We start from the raw sequence: 21,568 nt of genomic DNA on the forward strand, positions 1-21,568 counted from the left end.
TCTGGCCGTTTAAATACTCTTCCTCGTGTTGTGACCCAACCATACAATTATTTTCGTTGCAACCTCATGACTGTAATGTTGCTACTGTGATGGATCATAATGTAAATATCTGATATGCAGGATGGTCTTAGGCGACGCCTGTGAAAGGGTCGTTCCACCGCCAAAGGGTCGCGACCCACAGATTGAGAACCGCTGGCCACAGCACAGCCCTTCCTGGGGGAGTTTCCCACGTCATTCTTAAGGTTTTGGCTGGTGATGCGGCTGCGAAAGGATTCACAAGGGAGAGAAGAGACATGAGCAGAGAGAGGGCGTTTATTTTACTTCTTTAAAGGGAGGAAAGGGCCAGGTGCCCTCTGAAGGCACAAAGCACCCCAGATAGAGGGGCTGTTCCTTTATTAGGGTGCTAGCGAGTAAATGGTAGCTGTGGCAAAAGCATAAAGAGGGAGGAGGGAGGAGGAACCTGGAATTCACACTGAAGTTTCCCAGCTCCCAGAGGCTGTGCTTAGAGCTACTGGCTGGTCTGCCCTTCAGCTGCAGGTGTCCCAGGGAGGGGTCTTTCCAAGGATCTTCACAAGCCGGGAACACATTCTTTTTTTTTTTTTAATATATTTTATTGATTTTTTACAGAGAGGAAGGGAGAGAGATAGAGAGTTAGAAACATCGATGAGAGAGAAACATCGACCAGCTGCCTCCTGCACATCCCCCACTGGGGATATGCCCGCAACCCAGGTACATGCCCTTGACCGTAATCGAACCCGGGACCCCTCAGTCCGCAGGCCGATGCTCTATCCACTGAGCCAAACCGGTCTCGGCGGGAACGCATTCTTACAGTGAAGTTACAGAGAATTCAAAAGGTGGGCAGATTGGGTTTGAAACCAGAAACTTTCTGCTTCTGATTTGCTTGGGTCATAAATCCGCAGGCCGGGGGAGGGAAAGGACAGCATTTTCAAGTTAATTAATACAATCATAGGAGGGGACTTTAACTTCCCATTGACATCAATGAATAGATCTCCCAGAGAAATAAATCAGTAAGGAAAAAGTGCTCTTAAATGGCACTTTAGACAAGATGGATTTTATGTTTATAGTTGCGATTTTCTTTTCTTTTTTTAAAATATATTTTATTGATTTTCTACAGAGAAGGGAGAGGGATAGAGTTACAAACATCGATGAGAGAGATCGACCAGCTGCCTCCTGCACGCCCCCCAGTGGAGATGTGCCTGAAACCAAGGTACACGCCCTTGACATGAATCGAACCCGGGACCCTTGAGTCCACAGGCCGACGCTCTACCCACTGAGCCAAACCGGTTTGGCAATAGAGCCTTTAAGAACATTCCTAGGATGCTCTTATTCTGATAAGCTTCTTCTCTCCCTCTTTTTTAAAAAAAAAAATTCTTGATATATAATTTAAACAACATTTGGAATCTAGTGAGAGTTGGTGGCATTTAACCCTACCAGACCGCTGTACCGATTTTTCGGTAATTTCCACACAAAGGTGGAATATTGGCGCTAGATGAAAGGTAGATGAAAGATAGACCTATTTTCTACAATGTCTCCAAGTTCCATCTTATTCTAACCACTTGTTTGCATGTAACTATTTTTCTATATCATGTTGGTTTTTTCTCTTTAATGCTCAGGAGCCCAGCTATAGGGGACAGTTAAGTTCAGGGCCTCAGGTCTGGTAGGATTAAGGTCCAAATAAGCTAGAGAGCTAGTTGGTGCACTTTAAAGGACTCAAGTGACCAAAGGCTTGAGTTTTGTGCTCCGGAAGCTGGAACCAGGTTAGCATAAAGACTAGAGTAACAGGCCAAACACACTTTCCTCTGAACCAGGGACTGGTGGTGCCGCATGCTGCATTGCCTGGCAGAGGGTCATCGCTTTCCGCTAATGGTGGGAAGTCAGCTCAGTTGGCAGCGAGTGGGATGGGGCTCCAAATTAAAGAGTATAGGAAAGTAAATCTCTCTCTCTTCAGACAGTGCCTTTGTTCTTATTCATAAAATACATTATAATGACACCATTATTTAAACCTAGTGTCCACGCAGCAGCCTTTATCTGCATTCATAGGTATGCCATGTATTAAACATAGTTATTGTTGGGCATTTGAACTTTTTCTTTTTTTTTTTTTTTTTTTATTTTTTTTTTTAATATATTTTAGTGATTTTTTTACAGAGAGGAAGGGAAAGAGATAGAGAGTCAGAAACATCGATGAGAGAGAAACATCGATCAGCTGCCTCCTGCACACCCCCCACTGGGGATGTGCCCGCAACCCAGGCACATGCCCTTGACCGGAATCGAACCTGGGACCCTTCAGTCCGCAGGCCGACGCTCTATCCATTGAGCCAAACCGGTTTCGGCGAACTTTTTCTTTCATAGGAAATAATGCCTCTATTAGGCGTCTTTGAAAATGGTTTGTTTTTCTTCTTTGAATTATTTCCTTAGGATAGGATTACTGGGTCAAGTATATGAACATTTTTATGGCTCTTGATACAGATTAGCCTTCGAGAACTGAATCCGGTTGCCATCAGTGATGTGAGAATTACTACCCCCATCCCCTGGAGCACTGCCATGCTTTTGGTATTTTTCAAATTGTATATTTGTGAAATGAGGCCTCAGTGTTACCCCTTCTGTAAATTACAGGTCACCCCATCCAAGCCCTTTTCACCTGTCCCTGCCTTGGCCTGCGCTCTCTTGCAATCCAGGACCCTTGGAAGATGTCGCAGAGCCGGTTTCAGCCCGATCCCTTGGGAGGGTGCAAGACATAGGGGCTTATGGCTGGCAAGTGCTGCTGTGGCAGGAGGAGCCTCTCCCAATAGGGACTGATTTGGCGTGAGCCCGCAGCTGTCACAGTGGGGCTGGGATGAGCAGGAGGGGCAGGTATGAGCTGCAGGCTGTGTTGGACTGTGGGTTTCGGCCTGATCTGTGCAGGCCACCCGGAGGGAACCCACCTGTGCATGAACTTGTGCACTGTGTCTCTAGAACAATGATGGCGAACCTATGACACGCGTGTCAGAGGTGACACGCAAACTCATTTTTTTGGTTGATTTTTCTTTGTTAAATAGCATTTAAATATATAAAATAAATATCAAAAATATAAATCTTTCTTTTACTATGGTGGCAAATAGCAAAAAATTTCTATATGTAACATGGCACTGGAGTTATGTTTTTTTCAAAATACTGACACGCCGAGCTCAAAAGGTTTGCCATCACTGCTCTAGTATATATCTTAATAATAAAAGGCTATTATGTCAATGGTCGTCAATCCCTCATGGCATAATGACGGATCAGCAGGAGGTGCTACAGCTCCGCTCGAGCCTTCGCCCCACCCGAACAGCCCGGTGCGCAGGCAGCATCTACAGAGAATCACAGTGTGCTGGCAGGGTCCCTGGTGCATTGCAGGGCACCGGCAATATCCACAGAGGGTGCGAGGTGTTGCAGGGTGGAGCACCAGCAGCATGCCCAGAGCGTGTGAGGCGTCGTGAGGTGGGGCGTCTAGTATATTAAAAAAGTCAACATGTACAGGGCAATTGTTGAAAACACACAAAGAAGACTACAAAGTCAACATGGACAAAAGAACTAATATAAAAAGGGCCAAAAACCTTAGCCACTCGCCTGCCTACCTGATCGCCGCCTAACTGCCCTCCCCTGCTGGCTTGATTGTCCACAACTAGCCTCCCTTGCCAGCTATCCTTGACCACATGGGGGCAGCCATCTTGTGTGAGGGCGTGAGGATCAATTTGCATATTACCACTTTATTATATAGGATAGATAGGTGTTAGCAAAAACACGAGTGGTAGTCTACATACTTCATGAATATAGACCTAAATATTTGCCAAATTCTGACATCAGACATTACATTAGTAAAACTGCAAACTACTGAGTTACATGGGAATGAGGGGCTGATGTGGGACAGGAAGAGCTTTACATGCTGTGATTTTATCACTGCAAAATAAACGGCAGCCTAGAAGATAAAGTGAAAAAGACATAAATGAACATGAAATGTGACATGAAAGAAATAGAATTAATTTTTTTGAGATCACTGAGCAGGGCAGCCAGGGAAAGGTGTCCTCTCTCCACATGCAACGTTCATGCCAATTCTGCATCCTGGCTACATTATTGGTACTACATCACTGGTACAACCACATCACTGGTACTGTAATATATCTGTTAGTTATGGAAAACCTATTAGACAAACAGCACAGTCCTGAGTGTACTTCCCTTCACCTCAACATCACAACCACAAATTGAAATGCCCTCATAAAGTTTTCATCCCAAAATGATGGCACAGGAAGGGAATTAACTTTAAAAATATCATTTAAAAACATCAGAACTATTTTAAAAGATTCAATCAATAGTATAATTCTCTAATAGATCAAAAAATGTGTGCCTTACAATGTATCCAATATACCATGATAAAGTGTACATAAGTGAAGTCCATATAATATACAACAGCTCACAGATCTTTTTTTAAAAATATTTTTATTAATTTCAAAGAGGAAAGGAGACAGAAACATCGATGAGAGAATCACTGATCAGCCACAACCTGCACGCCCCCACTGGGGATCAAGCTCACAGCCCAGGCATGTGCCCCTGACTGGAATCAAACCAGGGACCCATCAGTCTGCAGGCCAACACTCTATCCACTGAGCCAAACCAGCCAGGGCCAGCTCATAGATCTTTAAGGCAGAAACAACCAACTCCATGATTTCACACACATACCAGGAATAAAATATAGCAACATCAAGTGATATGGAAGTAAGATCAAATTTATTTTGAAAATACTTCATATGATTTCAATTTAAATGAGATAACACTCTAAATAATTGTACATATGGAAACATTAATTCTGTAGATATATTCAAGTATACAAAACATTACCTAACTACATTTAAAGTTTGGAGTATACTGTAGTAAACATTCTGATGTAGAACAATACTGAAAGGCATTTTGGCTACCTATCTAGTGTGAATTCAGTGATACATTAAAATTCATAAGCAATTACATAGTTGGATAAAGCTTTTACATCTTAAAGTCATTTTAAAGTATAAATTCCTTGGGTTTTTGTAAGTTACATATATATTTTAAAAGTCCATCCTCCTATATCATAAATATTGAACTTCTATCCAATTACAATCCCTGGTATTGACTGGGGCTGTAGGTCTAACTGTATGATCTCCCACGTTCTTCACATTTAATTAAGGTTTCCCTCTAGAACAGCCGTGGGCACACTATGGCCCGCGGATCTGGCTCGTTTGAAATGAATAAAACTAAAAAAAGACCGTACCCTTTTATATGATGTTTACTTTGAATTTATATTAGTTCACACAAACACTCCATCCATGCTTTTGTTCCGGTATCCGGTCCAGTTTAAGAACCCATTCTGGCCCTCGAGTCAAAAAGTTTGCCCACACCTGCTCTAGAATGAATTCCAATGTGAGGAATAAGCTACAGATGCTGATTAAAGTCTGTAGGACACTGTTTAAATTTGTATTGTTTCTCCCCAGTATGAATTCTGACGTTGTGTAAGGTTTGCACACTAACTAAGCTTTGTCACATTCTTTATATCTGCTGGACTTTGATCCAATAATAATCACCAGATGTTGTATGAGATACAAATAAGGATATACACTTTGACATATGCCTCATAATTTTTAAGACTCAATTTTATCATTTTCAATGACGATTCAACCATGGTTAAATCTTTGGATGAAAACTTTATAGTACTGCTGTTTCTCTTCAGAATGATTCCTAAAATGTTCAGTAAATTTGACCAAAGGCTAATGGCTTTCTCACATTTTTTACAATATAAGGCTTCCCTCCACTATAAAATCTCTGATGTAAATTTTAAGCGATGGGTAAATGCTCTAACCCATTCTCTATATCTGTAAGGTCTCTTTTTGTTCTGATGTTGATCAAGTACAGTAATACATTGGCTTTTAAAGGCTTTTCACATTTTTCACATTCATAAGGCTTCCTTCCAGTATGAATTCTGTGATGTTCAATAAGTTCTCACACCTGGTCAAGGACTTACCACACTCCTCACATCTGAAAAACTTCTCTCAATTATGAACTCTCTGCTGTACGGTAACACAGGAACACTGATAAATAGCTTTGTTACATTTTCTACATTTATAGGGCTTCTCTCCAGAATGAACTCTCTGATGCTTTGTAAGATCTGAGGAGCTGCCAAAGGATTTGCTGCATTCTCTACATTTATAAGGCTTCTCTCCAGTGTGAACTCTCTGATGACGAGAAAGGGATGAGGACTGGCTGAAGGCTTTGCCACATTTATTACATTTACACGGCTTCTCTCCAGTATGAATTCTCTGGTGGCTGGTAAGGTTTGATGACCCAGTGAAGGCTTTGCCACATTCTCTACATGTACAAAGCTTCTCTCCGGTGTGAACCCTCTGATGATAATTAAGAGATGAGGACTTGGTAAGGGCTTTGTCACATTCATTAGATTTATAAGGCTTCTCCAGAATGAACTCTCTGATGCATAGTAAGGTCTGAAGAGAAGCCAAAGGATTTGCCACATTCTCTACATTTATAAGGCTTCTCTCCATGGAGAACTCTCTGATGATTTCTAAGGTGTGAGGACTGCCTGAAGGCTTTGCCACATTCTCGGCATTTATAAGGTTTCTCTCCAGAATGAACTCTCTGATGCTTAGTAAGCTCTGAGGAGGTGCCAAAGGATTTGGCGCATTCTCTACATTTATAAGGTTTCTCTCCAGTGTGAACTCTCTGATGAGAAGTAAGCTGTGAGGACTGGCTATAGGCTTTGCCACATTCTGTGCCTTTATAAGGCTTCTCTCCATGGTGAACTCTCTGATGATAATTAAGAGATGCTGCAAAACTGAATGCCTGGCCACATTCTTTACATTTGAAAGGCTTCTCACCAGTATGAACTCTGTGATGTTGGTTAAGGGATGAAGAGTAGCTGAAGGCTTTGCCACATTCTCTACATTTATAAGGCTTCTCTCCTTGGTGAACTCCCTTATGATAATGAAGGGATGATGCCAACCTGAATGCCTTGCCACATTCTTTACATTTGAAAGGCTTCTCTCCAGTATGAACTCTCCGATGCGTAGTAAGCTGTGAAGAGGAGCCAAAGGATTTGGCGCATTCTCTACATTTATAAGGTTTCTCTCCAGTGTGAACTCTCTGATGAGTAGTAAGCTGTGAGGACTGGCTATAGGCTTTGCCACATTCTCTGCATTTATAAGGCTTCTCTCCAGAATGAACTCTCTGATGCCTAGTAAGGACTGAGGAGTTGCAAAAGGATTTGGCACATTCTCTACATTTATAAGGCTTCTCTCCACGGTGAACTCTCTGATGAGAAGTAAGGTGTGAGAACAGGCTAAAGGCTTTGCCACATTCTCTACATTTATAAGGCTTCTCTCCAGTATGAACTCTCTGATGTTGATTACGGGATGAAGAGTGGCTGAAGGCTTTGCCACATTCTCTACATTTATAAGGCTTCTCTCCAGTATGAACTCTCTGATGTTGATTAAGGGATGAAGAGTGGCTGAAGGCTTTGCCACATTCTCTACATTTATAAGGCTTCTCTCCAGTATGAACTCTCTGATGATAATTAAGGGATGATGCGAAACTGAATGCCTTGCCACATTCTTTACATTTGAAAGGCTTCTCTCCAGTATGAACTCTGTGATGATACTTAAGGGATGAGGGCAAACTGAATGCCTTGCCACATTCTTTACATTTTAAAGGCTTCTCTCCAGTATGAACTCTCTGATGATACCTAAGGGATGAGGGCAAACTGAATGCCTTGCCACATTCTTTACATTTGAAAGGCTTCTCTCCAGTATGAACTCTCTGATGATACTTAAGGGATGAGGGCAAACTGAATGCCTTGCCACATTCTTTACATTTGAAAGGCTTCTCTCCAGTATGAACTCTCTGATGATAACGAAGGGATGAGGAGTCCCCAAAGGCTTTGCCACATTCTGTACATTTGTATTGCTTCTCACCAGTATGAACTCTCTGATGTCTATTAAGGTGGGAGGACTCACTAAAGGCTTTGCCACATTCTCTACATTTGTAAGGTTTCTCCCCAGTGTGAATTCTCTGATGAATTCTAAGTCTTGAGGAACACCTAAAGGTTTTGTCACATTCTGTACATTTATAAGGCTTCTCTCCAGTATGAACTGTTTGATGTTGTTTTAGTTTTGCGAACTCAATGAATGCTTTGCCACATTCGGTGCATTTGTAAGGCTTTCCTCTAGTATGAATACGCTTATGACGATTAAGGTGGGAGGACTCACTAAAGGCTTTGACACATTCGCTACATTGGTAAGGTTTCTCTCCAGTATGAACTTTCCGATGTTGAATCACTTGTGAGGCATAGAGGAATGCTTTACCACATTCTGTACATTTAGAAGGTTTCTCTCCAGAATGAATTCTCTGATGTTCAGTAAGTTTTGAGGCCTGTCTAAAGACTTTGCCACGTTCTCTACATTTGTAAGGGTTCTCCCCAGTGTGAATTCTCTGATGAATTCTAAGTGTTGAGGAACACCTAAAGGCTTTGTCACATTCTGTACATTTATAAGGCTTCTCTCCAGTATGGACTGTTTGATGTTGTTTAAGTTTTGTGGACTCAATGAATGCTTTGCCACATTCTGTGCATTTGTAAGGCTTCTCTCCAGTATGAATACGCTGATGACGATTAAGGTTGGAGGACTTACTAAAGGCTTTGCCACATTCTCTACATTTGTAAGGTTTCTCTCCAGTATGAACACCCTAAATATTAGAGAAAGAAGAATAAATCCTTGTTTCAAAGATTGCCAAAAACCCAGCAAGCATGACTCAGCAGTTGAGCTTCTTTTTTTTTTTTTTTTTTTTTTTTTTAAATATACTTTATTGATTTTTTACAGAGAGGAAGGGAGAGAGAGATAGAGAGAGTTAGAAACATCGATGAGAGAGAAACATCGATCAGCTGCCTCCTGCACATCTCCCACTAGGGATGTGCCCGCAACCCAGGTACATGCCCTTGACCGGAATCGAACCTGGGACCCTTCAGTCCGCAGGCCGACGCTCTATCCACTGAGCCAAACCGGTTTCGGCTAGCTTCTAAGTATAAACAAGAAGATCCCGGTTTCATTCCCAGTGTGGGCACATGACCCAGCTGGGGGATCGGTCCCCAGTGGGAGGCATACAGGAGGCAGCCAATGAAGGATTTTCTCTCATCACTGATATTTTCCCCTCTCTCTTACTGTTCCCTACTCTCTGAAATCAATAAAACCACGTTTTTCATAAAAAAAATCATAAAAGATTGCCAAATTGGGCACATTTTATTATATAGATACACTATAAATTTATACCTCTTAGAAATGATTTAATGAAAGTTTAATCCCATTCTACCTTTAAAACAATTTCAATGATTATTTACTCTAGAGACTACATGAGTTACTAGTTTTTCTAGCTTTCCTTTCCACGGCTGGGTAACAATAAAAAGTTGTTTTCAACCTTCATGTCCAGAAACACCCTTATCAGCCAATGGAACTGACTTTAATAAGGGAGGTTTCCCAAATCCAAAGTACACCTGACATGGTTAGGTGACAAGAAATTTATTATGATAATTGTTCCAGATTAGTTCTGTTTATATTAATATCCTCCCTTCTCATCACAGTCTTCCTCAAATTCCAAGGCTTGCATTAAGTATACATTATCAAAGCGACACCTTTTATATCTTACCAGTATTATTTCAGGGAATAAATCCTGTATTCTGGGCTTTAACATAAAGGCTTGGTTATCTTTAGATGGTATAGCTGAAAGAAAACAAGTTTTCAGTTTTGACAATCAGGTAAGTGCACAGCAAGTATTGACCAAATGACATTTTGGAGTACTCTAAGAGCCAGCGAAGAATTCAAAGAAAGCTCAAGATAGGTACAAGGAAGAAAACTCACATCAAATAGGGGCAAGGAGTTCCTAACATCTGCCAACGATACGTGCTCAAACCCCCGGTCACACAATGGCAATAATATAAAAACACCTCCAATTCCCAGTTTCTTGGCTGGAGATAGAGATGAGGGAAGTACGTGTTCAATGATCTCACTGTTTTGAAGCACCTTCAAGAACATGTGTTTGTTGTGCATGACACAGTGCGAATGGAATGGCAGTACACAGTGAGTGCCCTGTTGTGGCTGCTATAAAGAGACAATGATAAATTGTTCGAGCACCACAATGACTGCAATATAGAAGATGTGTATCAAGCCTGAAAAGATACCATGGGTCTGAGAAAGACACAGAGAACATTTCAAATATGAAGTTAAACAGACAATGAAATGAAAAATACAGGAATCAAAACAGTGTTCAATGAAAGTAGAATTTATGCCACAGATGGTTATTATTTGTTTCCTTCTATAGAAGGGATGTTGAAAAGCCAGGTTGTTTACAACACCAGAATCTCAACAAAACATATCAAGGCATGCATAGAATCAGAAAAAGTGTACCATCAGATAAACAAACTGGGACTACATCAATAGAAAGATAATAATTACCTGAATAAGTAAGTTTGGCTGAGTGGATAGAGCGTCTGTCTGTGGGCTGCAGGTTCCCTGGTTCAGATCAAGTCAAGGGTACATGCCTGGGTTAAAGGCTTGATACCCACTGGGGGGACATGCAGGAGTTAGCTGATCAATGATTCTCTCTCATCATTCATGTTTCTATCTCCCTCTCGCTTTCTTTCAGAAATCAATAAAAATATATTGTAAAAAAAGCCAGGTAAAGACAACACAATGAAAGAGAATTACAGGCCAATATCCCTCATGAACATAGATGCCAAAATCCTCAACAAAATCTTAGCAAATCGGATGCAGCAGTACATCAGAAAGATCATACACCATGACCAAGCTGGATTTATCCCAGGGATGCAAAGATGGTACAATATCTGAAAATCAATAAACATGATACATCACATTAACAAATTGAAAGAAATAAAAATATTGTAAAAAAAGGAATGGAACTACATATATTAAAGCCGAAAAGGAGAAAAAAGACAACTATATAATATCACTGAAATATTATAGAACCAAAATGAAAATACAATGAGAAAGTATTTTACAAACTCCACCATGAAAGGAAAAATTGAGAAACAGAATACACAAATTAAAAAATAGAGTAGAATCATTAATGAAAGACATCTTCAACATCAAAGAATTTCCCTGGGAGAGAGGCACCAGATGGCAGAATAGGTAAACACCTGTAATCTGCTGCATCCCACAGCCACATCAAAATTACAAATAATATCCAGAACAATTATCATCCAGAATGGCCAGAAAGCTGGCTGAGTAGAGAGGTAAAGAAGAAAGTGCATTGAGACTGGTAGGAGGTGCAGAGGCGTGGAAAGGGCTGGTACCTGGGTGTGTCATTTTTTTAATTTAGAGGGAGATACAAGTTTCCGACTGCTCTGAGCTCTAGTGCCTTGTGAGAGTCAGGGGGACACAGATATATAACAAAAAAAACTGGACTATCTGGCATCAGGGCAGGAACACAGAGGAAAGTTTCTTCCAAACAGAGGTGCTTGCACCGGTCATGGTTCCTTTGCTGGGATCTCCCAGGTACAGCGCTGATTGGCAGCCATTGCTGTTTGCTCCACCCTGAAGATTCGCTGAGACCCCACCTTACCCAATTTAATACCACACCCAAGTTGTGGGCAGTGGCTTTTGCATAGTAAAGGCCTGTCCATTCTCGGCCTAAAACCTGTCAAGCAATCTTCAGCTAGGTCAGGGACCTCCAAAGTTATCAAAAAAAAAGGCCCAAGAACTGGCAACAACGGCAGCCTGCCTTGCTTCACAGTCGGACCTCATCTGGGCACTTCCAAATCCGATACAAAGAGAAGGAATCTGCAGAACTCTCTGCAGCTCCTGTTGGGTGCCCCAAGCAATGGCTCACTTTGCATCTCCTTAGAGATCCAAGAGCCAGTGTATCCAGTGCTCAGTGTGAGACCATACCAGATTACAACTCTTCTCATCCGTAAGTGATACACTCAAGGGGCATACTCAGTGAGCACCAAAGCACCAATGAAGTAAGTCCTGCCCCATAAGGGTATCTCCTGCACAGTATTTCACCCACTGTAGTCAAAGCTGGACAGCACTGGCTATTGGCCTGGTGGTCAATTACCCCCAGTGATGCCAACAGCAATCAAGGCTCAACTACAACACTGCGCACACAGCAATAAAGGCGTGCACCAAGAGTGTCTACCTCAGGTGATTGGGGACGCTGAGTCACTGGGCCCAATAGGACACCTACTACACAAGGCCACGCTATCAACTCAAGGAGAGTGAGCAGCTACGTAGTACATACAAACAAACAGGGAAGCAGCCAAAATGTGGAGACAAAGAAACATGTCAGAAATGAAAGGAATGGAAGTAAGCAAAATACTGTATACAGAGTTCAATACCACAGTTATAAGGTTACTCAAGAATATTCTAGAAACCTCCAAAGAACTTACAGAGACCTTCAAGGATCTCAATGAAAATGACAAAAAAATGGAAAAGGACCAGTCAGAAATTAAGCATACACTGACTGAAATAAAGAATAATATACAGGGATTCAATAGTACACTAGAGGATACCGAGAATCAAGTCACAGATTTGAAATACGAGGAAGCAAAACACACCCAATATGAAGATAGTGTACAAACATCCGAATTATGGGGTGCCAGAAGAAGAGAGAGAGCAAGATATAGAAAAGCTATTTGAAGAAATAATGACAGAAAAATTCCCCTACCTGGTGAAAGAAATAGACTTACAAGTCCAGGAAGAGCAGAGAACCCCAAACAAAAGGAATCCAAAGAGGACCACACCAAGGCACATTGTAAGTAAAATGCCAAGGGTAAAAGACAAAGAGAGAATCTTAAAAGCAGCAAGAGGAAAACAGTTAGTAACCTACAAGGGTGCACCCATATGCCTGTCAGCTGATTTTTAGCAGAAACTATGCAGGCCTGAAGGGAGTAGCAAGAAATATTCAAAGCGATGAATAGAGAGAACATACACCAAGATTACTCTACCCAGAAAAGGTATCATTTAGAATTGAAGGTCAGATAAAGAGCTTAACAGACAAGAAAAACCTAAAGGAGTGCATCACCACCACACCAGTATTATATGAAATACTGAATGGTATTCTTTAAGAAGAGGAAGGAGAAGTAAAAGGTAAAGACAAAAAATTATGAAAAAAGTAAATGCATACCTATCAACAAGTGAATCTAAAAATCACATGAATAAAAAATCTGATAAACAAATAAACTGGTGAATGTAATAGAAACAGGGGCATGGAAATGGAACAGACTGACGATTCTCAGAGGTGATGGGAGCTTATCTACACTAATAAAAGAGAAAAATGGTAATTGGCATACGATGCTATCCTTTTCAATGGCTAATCAGGGCTATATGCAAATGAACTGCCAACTAAGATTGGCAGTTACCTGCCAACAAGATGGCGGTTAATTTGCATATGTAGGCACAATGCAGGGAGGCGAAAGGGAAAGCAGGAAGAAGCCCCCTGCCACTGACAGTGATCGGAAACCCAGGGGGGAGCTAAGAGCTGGGGGGCAGGGCAAAGGCGGCCCCAGGGCCGCCTTTGCCCTGCCCCCCAGCCAGGATCGGAGAATCAGGTGCCTTTTCCGCCCTGGCCAGTGATAGCAGGAAGTAGGGGTGGACCCAGCGATGGGAGCTGGGCACGGTCGAAGCTGGCAGTCCCAGGAGCTAGGGGTCCCTTGCCTGGGCCTAAAGCGGAGCCCACGATCGCGGGGCCGCTGCAGTTGTGGGTCCCGCTGCCCGGGGCGGACGCCTCAGCCAGAGGCGTCCTGCAAGGGAGGGGCGGAGCCCGCGCGATAGCCGCACCCGCCCCGCTGCCACTACAGGTCTCTGCTGCCCGGGCCGGACGCCTAGGCCAGAGGCGTCAGGCCTGGGCAAGGGGCCGATCCTACGATTGGAGGGTGATGGGGGTCAATGCCTGAGGGACACCCCCCCCCCACACACCCAGTGCACGAATTTTGTGCACCGGGCCCCTAGTGTGTGTGTGTGTGTGTGTGTGTATATATATATATATATATATATATATATATATATATGCCTAATGTGCATTTACAACGTCCCAAGCATGAGGTAAAACAATCTTCTACAGGATGCTTATACCACAAAAGAAATAAAGGATACTCTCACATATACGAATAGGGTTGACATACCGAGATGTCTACGTGTAAAAGAATAAACGAAGTTGGGCTGTTATTAGACACCATATACAAATATTAAACCAAACTGGATAAAAGATAGAAACATAAAGGTAATAACAACTCAATCTATTAAAAGAAAAGTTATAGAAAATTTTTGTTTTATATTTAATACTAGGGGCCCGGTGCCCGAAATTCATGCACTGGGTGTGGGGGTGCAGTGGGGGGGAGTGTCCCTCAGCCCAGCCTGCCCCCTCTCACATACTGGGAGCCCTCAGGCGTTGACCCCCATCACCCTCCAATCGCAGGATCGGGCCCTTGCCCAGGCCTGACGCCTCTGACAGAGGTGTCAGGCCTGGGCAGGGGACCCTCACTTCCCCCCATCACTGGTTCTGCCCCCACCCCAGGCCTGATGCCTCTGGCACAGGCATCAGGCCTGGGCAGGGAACCCCAATCAGCTGCCTCCTGCAACCCCCTACTGGGGATGTGCCCGCAACCAAGGTACATGCCCTTGACCGGAATCGAACCTGGGACCCTTCAGTCCGCAGGCCGACGCTCTATCCACTGAGCCAAACCAGTTCGGCGCAATGGGGTATTTAAATCTGATTCGTATCCCGAATTTTAGCTTGCAACTCAAAGCAAAAAAATCAGCAGAGAGACAGCTCATATCTCGAAAAACTCGTTCGTCAGGACACTCGTAAGTCAAGGCCCCACTGTATGTATGTATGTATGTATACACACACACACACACACACACACACACACACACACACAGTAGAGGCCTGTTGTAGGAAAAGATTCGTGCAGTAGGCCTTCCCTTGCCCTGGCTGCCAGCACCGGTTTTCCTCCAACACCAAGGACCGAGACCTTCGCTCCCACCGGAGCCGCCTCCACGCCTCTCCCTGCTCCCACCGGAGCCGCCTTCAGTCTTCGCTAATCCGCTTCGCGCCTACGTATGAAAAGTAACCGCCATATTTGTTGGTGGCTAATTTGCATCACGCTGATTAGCCAATGGGAGGCGTAGCGAAGGTACGGGCAATTATCCTATTTGTCTATTACATATATATATATTCGGATACATACATACACACACACACACACACAAAACACATATATGGCTGCCAGGAGCTGGTCCATCCTTGCTGTTTCAAGGGACCTGGCATATATGGCATACTGTTCTTAATATGTTTGCTCACCTTCTTGGCACTGTGTGCTTTAACCAAGGTCACCTTTCTGAGAAAGGTTGTTTCCCCAGGTAGGTATTTTCCCCTGAAGTGAGGGAGGGAATAAAACCCCTTAACTAAGTGCCAGGCAGGTAATTAATCACTTTAACTATGAACAATCATGCTTAAGCTACATCATCTTTACTCCCTGGAATGGAGATAAGAAACGCCCTAACCTTTGGAATAGAGATTGATAGGATTGGAATCAACTGGTATAAATACAGATGTAACAAGACAACAGGACACAGAACCTAGACACAGAACCTAGAGACAGAAGAACTTCGCTGGAGAGAAGATGGCAAAATATCCTGGACAGAAACTGGAGACAGAACCTAGAGACAGAACCTAGCTAGAGAACTTGGCAAAAGATCCTGGACAGAAACTGGCCACAGACCTAGAGACAGAACCTAGCGAGAGAACATGGCAAAAGATCCTGGACAGAAACTGGCCACAGAACCTGGATAGAACATTGCAAGAGAATCTGACTAGAACGTGGTGACTGAACCTGGCTGGAGAACCTAGCGAGGGAACATGGCTACAGAACCTGACTGGAGAACACGGAGAACCTAGCAAGAGAACATGGACAAAGAACTTGGCTGGAGACTGTGGCTAGAGATCCTGGCAAGGCTGCTGATCAACTGAACGCTGTCTCCGTGTCATTCCTTCTTCACTGACTTCGTCCACACCTTTGGGGACCCCTGGACCTGCTGGGGCTGGACCCCAGCATATGGCTAATATACAAATTGTCCTCTCAGGAGTATGACCTGGAGAGCAGGTGTGCCATCACTCCCTATGATGTGCGCTGACCACCAGGGGCGTCCAGAAGAAGGATGGAGAGCAGAGATAGCGGTGGGGCACTAATAGAGGGATGGAAGGAGGAGGTGGAGAGGGTGGAGACCAGCCCTAAGGACCCTTCTCATGCACGTATTTCGTGGACTAGGCCTCTAGTGTAGACTATAGAATATTCTAGAAAATGATTTTTAAAATATTACTTTCTGATATTACCTTCATTAGTGTAGACAAAATGTAATGTGTGCAAACACTGAGTTCCTAATTCACATACATCAAAAAGTGTTTCTTTTCTACACCAAGGAATTCCCCATTTGTTCCTTTTTAAAAAACTATATATATTTATTCCTTTTAAAGAGGAAGACAGGAGAGAGAGAGACAAAAACATTAATGAGGAGAGAGAATCATTGATCAGTTGCCTCTGGACACCCCATACTGGGGAGTGAGCCCACAACTCTGGCATTTGCCCTTGAACAGAATCGACACTGGAACCTTTCAGTCTGCAGGCCAGTGTTCTATCCACCGGGCCAAACCAGTTATGGACCAACGTGTTCTTTGAGAGCAAGAATCTACCACAGAAAAGAGAAGGCCATGGAGATGTTAAAATCATAAAGGAAACAAAAACCTGCGGGTAGAGTAGGAACTCAGGAAGGAAGTCATCCTCACCTAGGGAGGCCAGGTTGCTATAGTTCTCCAACATCACATCCAGGTACAATTTCTGCTGAGCTGGGTCCAGGAAATCCCACTCCTCCTGAGAGAAATCTATGGCCACATCCCTGAAGGTCACTGGTCCCTGAAAGATAAGAAACATTTACCAAGAGGTCACCAGAAGAGTTCACAAAGTCACCCAACATGAAAACAGTGTCAGAAGAGGTTTGGACCTAGGGGAGTATCCTGAATCAGATAACTTTGCCCCAGTAACATTCTCTGATATGTGTTCTAACATTGACAAAAGAGGATGACACGTGTCCAAAGATCCAGGGTTTAGATTTTCCTATATAAGAAACTAAACTTTAAAATTAAGTCAGGGCCATAGCCAATTTGGCTCAGTGGGCTCAGTGAATAGAGGGTGGGCCTCCAGACTGAAGAGTCGCAGGTTCAATTTCTGTCAAGGGCACAAGACAGGGATACAGGCTCAATTCCAAGCAGGGGGTTTATTAGAGGCAGTCGATCACGAAATCTCTCTCACCATTGTTCTCTCCCTCTCTCTCTTTTCTCTCTGAAATCAATAAAAATATATTAAAAATAAATTAAATTAAGGCATGGGTACAAGCATATGGATTTCTGAGAGCTGTGTTTGCATCATTAAGGGCCAGTGGGGTATATTTCTCAGATGGAAATGCAATGTTGGGTTGGAGTTTATGGACTTCTTAAGTTGAAGCAAACCAAAGCAAAATAAACTTCTGTAAAGACATAGATTCTGATCCAGGTTCTGAGAAGGGGCCTGTGTTTCCACTCATGTCACCAACTCACTTTTTTTTTTTTTTTTTTTTTTTAAATATATTTTATTGAGTTTTTACAGAGAGGAAGGGAGAGAGATAGAGAGCCAGAAACATCGATGAGAGAGAAACATCGATCAGCTGCCTCCTGCACATCTCCTACTGGGGATGTGCCCGCAACCCAGGCACACGCCCCTGACCGGAATCGAACCTGGGACCCTTCAGTCCGCAAGCCGACGCTCCATCCACTGAGCCAAACCAGCCTCGGCAACCAACTCACTTTTTACTAGTGATGCCAATGTTTCCAAATCATGTGCCATACTTCTGAATACACAGGAAAAGAAAACACATTAAATAATTCCTACAGAACTTTGAACTAAAAGGTTTTGTTAATGGAATCCAGTTCGCATGGAATAGGACAGATAGGAACCACAATCCTAGTTGGAAATTCACTATGAGTAATCTTAGAACAAGATTATTTTGCCTGGTGCAACTGGTATGGCCCAGTGGTTTAGCACAGACCCATTTACCAAGATGTCACTGGTTGGATATCTGATCAGGAAACACAACAAAATTGCCACCTCGATCCCCAGTGTGGGGTGTGCAGGAAGCATCCGTTCAATGATTCTCTATCATGATTGATGTTTCTATCTTTCTCTACCTCTCCCTTCCTTTCTGAAATCCATACAACTATACTTGAAAAAAGAAAAAATACTTGAAATAATGTTAACAATTTAGGCACAGAGACATACATATTATAAGTATGAAATCAAGATGGTTAGGTGATTCCGTAAGTTTCAAGAATGTATTTGTGTATGATCCCTTTTTTGCTTTATAAGCCCAATAAGGACAGACACATAAGGATAAAAACAAGTTAAGACCTATTGTTTCCTTGGTGTGGTTGTAAATCCTCAACCCTGGAGATTTTTTCTAATGAATTTTGCAGAGTGGGAGGCAGGGAGGTAGAAGCACAAAAGGGAAAGGTTGAGACAGAGACACACACACACACACACACACACACACACACACACACATCAATGTGAAAGAGACTGAGATGCATGGGTTGCCTGCCTACCACATGTACCCAGGACCTACTTGCCCTAAACCAGGAATCCAACCCTCCACCACTGATACACACCAGGCTGAAGGAACTAATTTTCCTACTACTACATTTCCTTCAAAATTTTTACGTATCGTTAGTGAAAAGATGCTGTAGAAATTTAATGAAACTGAACATCCTATCGAATAAAAGACAAAAAGGGTAATTGGCCCTAGCCAGTTTGGCTCAGTGGATAGAGCGTTGGCCTGCGGACTGAAGGGTCCCGGGTTCAATTCCGGTCAAGGGCATGTACCTTGGTTGTGGGCACATCCCCAGTGGGAGGTGTGCAGGAGGCAGCTGATCGATGTTTCTCTCTCATCGATGTTTCTAACTCTCTGTCCCTCTCCCTTCCTCCCTGCAAAAAATCAATAAAAATATATTTAAAAAACAAAACAAAACGGTAATTGACCATACCTTCGCTACGCTTCCCATTGGCTACTCATGGCAATATACAAATTAACCACCAACGAAGATGGCGGTCGCAGCCACGCAGCTGAAGCGAACAGGAGGCTTGCTTGTTCCAGTGATGGGGGAAGCCAAGGTTCCCTGCTTGCCATGGCCCGTCTCTGAGCTCTGAGAGCAACAACGTCTCAATTATAGACGCTAAACCCCAGATACTGCTTTCAGCAGGCCGCAGACTCAGAGCTGGAGCCGCCTCTCAGCTCCAGTGCTGGCACAAAGTTTCAATTATAGAAGGTAAATAGATTAAAAATGGCGGCAGTGTAGGAGGATGTTAATGGTCATGCTCCCAGGAACAAGCTGTAATGACAACTGAAATACAAGAAGGCTTCCTGAATAATCGACGGAAAACTCACAGAAGAGAACCCTGACATCAAAGGACCGAAGTTGGAGCCGGCATAGAGACAGGTAGGAGGGGCAGAGACGTGACCCAGAGATGGCAACTGAAGTCCAAGAGAGATATCTCAGCTGGTTGAGGGGTGGGGGGCGGGGAGGGGAGCCACTGAGAATTCTGGGATCTAATCCCGGAGCTGGGCTTCCCAGCAGAGAGCACCAAACTGAGGAAGGTACCCACATAACATCAAGCTGTCAAAAGCAATGGGGTTCTGTCTGCCAGGGAGTGGCAGCTGAAAGTTCAGGCACCCTCTTAAAGGGCCAAGGCACAAACATGCCTTGTGGAGCCACCCACCTTGTGCTCTGGCAAAGGAAGGGAAAAGTGGACTGGAGCTGTGAGAGCAGAAGCCAGCACTGGGGACTCGGGGATAGAGCTCAGAAGGCAGACACCCCAAGTTTCCTCGACTCAGTCATTCCCTCACACAGCCACATTGACATCTCTGCCTTGCCTGGGCGGAAAGACATCTGTGTTGCTGGGGAGAAGACAGTTGACACACCCTATTGGAAAACACCTTGCCCTGAGGCCGCTTAAGAGATGAAAAGTAAAAATTCGAAGGAGTACCAGCTGCGTGAGTAGCTAGCCCCCATCCAAGGAACAGCAGCCTCGTGATCACCACACCCTCTGTCTGAGGAACAGCAGCTGTGCCTGAAGCCTTCCTCCACCAGCCAGAAGAGCCACCACAGCGGTGAACAGCACCCACCACAGGAGCTTCTGCCAACTGAGGCACAGCTGCTACCACAACCGCCAGACGAGCAACCGCAGCCCAAGGAGCCACTGCCACCCAAGGAGCAGCCACTGAACGACTCAACATCTAGATATGTTGGTGAGATATAACGTAGGCAGACAAACAAAACCCCAAAGGAAAGAAAAGGACTCGCCAGAAAAGCAGCTAAGTGAAACAGAGGCATGCACATTATAGAAGAAGAATTCAGATTAAGGTTCTAGAGTGCATAAGCCGGATGGAGGAAAAAAATCAACAACTTATGCAAGAATCAAGAAGAAATGGATGGAAAAATCAACAACTTATTTAAGAATCAAAAAGAAATGGATGAAAAAATCAATAACTTAGGTAAGAACCAAGAGAAAATGAAGAGTGATATAGCTGCAATAAAAAACACCATTGAAAGTATCAACAGTAGACTAGGAGAAGCGGAGGACCGAATTAGTGAATTAGAAGACAGGGAAGCAAAACACACCGAAACTGAACTGCATTTGGAGAAAAAAATTAAAAGATAGGAGGAGAGCCTAAGGGAGCTATGGGACAACATGAAACAAAACAACATACAAATAATAGGGGTGCCAGAACAATAGAAAGAGGAACAAGGGTTAGAAAACCTATTTGAAGAAATAATATCAGAAAATGTCCCTGAGGTGGGAAAGAAAAAAGTCACACAAGCCCAGAGAGTCCCAAACAAGGTCAACACGAAAAGACCCACACCAAGACACATCATAATTACCATGGCAAATGTTCAAGACAAAGAGAGAATCTTACAGGCTGCAACAGAGAGATGGAAAGTTACATACAAGGGATCTCCCATTAGATTATCAAATGATTTCTCAACAGAAATACATCAGGCCAGAAAAGAATGGACAAAAATTTACAAAAAGATGCAAAGCAAAGGACTAAATCCAAAAATACTCTATCCAGCAAGGCTATCATTAAAAATCGAAGGGGAAATAAAAAGCTTCACATGCCAAAACCGGTTTGGCTCAGTGGATAGAGCGTCGGCCTGCGGACTGAAAGGTCCCGGGTTCGATTCCGGTCAAGGGCATGTTCCTTGTTGCGGGCACATCCCCAGTAGGAGGTGTGCAGGAGGCAGCTGGTCGATGTTTCTCTCTCATTGATGTTTCTAACTTTCTATCCCTCTCCCTTCCTCTCTGTAAAAAATCAATAAAATATATTTAAAAAAAAAAAAAAAAAGAAGCTTCACAGACAAAAAAGGCTAAGGGAGTTTATCACCACCAAGCCGGCAATGTAAG

At 43.4% G+C, this 21,568-nt stretch overlaps 1 protein-coding gene across 1 annotated transcript in view; it reads right to left on the reverse strand.

Annotated features, from left to right (window-relative positions):
• The window catches only part of LOC118649174 (zinc finger protein 239-like), a 219,845-nt gene that overhangs the window by 189,893 nt on the left and 8,384 nt on the right, over window positions 1–21,568 (reverse strand). Inside the window, exons 3-5 of the mRNA XM_036295987.1 lie at window positions 16,864–16,990; window positions 9,709–9,782; window positions 6,315–8,754 (exon numbers count right to left, since the gene is read on the reverse strand). Of these exons, the coding sequence (XP_036151880.1) occupies window positions 6,460–8,754; window positions 9,709–9,782; window positions 16,864–16,990 (2,496 nt within the window). The 3' untranslated portion in view covers window positions 6,315–6,459. Of the gene's footprint in view, window positions 8,755–9,708; window positions 9,783–16,863; window positions 16,991–21,568 lie in introns of the transcript that reaches the window.

The sequence above is a fragment of the Myotis myotis genome, unplaced genomic scaffold (assembly GCF_014108235.1).
Source record: "Myotis myotis isolate mMyoMyo1 unplaced genomic scaffold, mMyoMyo1.p scaffold_m19_p_28, whole genome shotgun sequence".
Lineage (NCBI taxonomy): Eukaryota > Metazoa > Chordata > Mammalia > Chiroptera > Vespertilionidae > Myotis > Myotis myotis.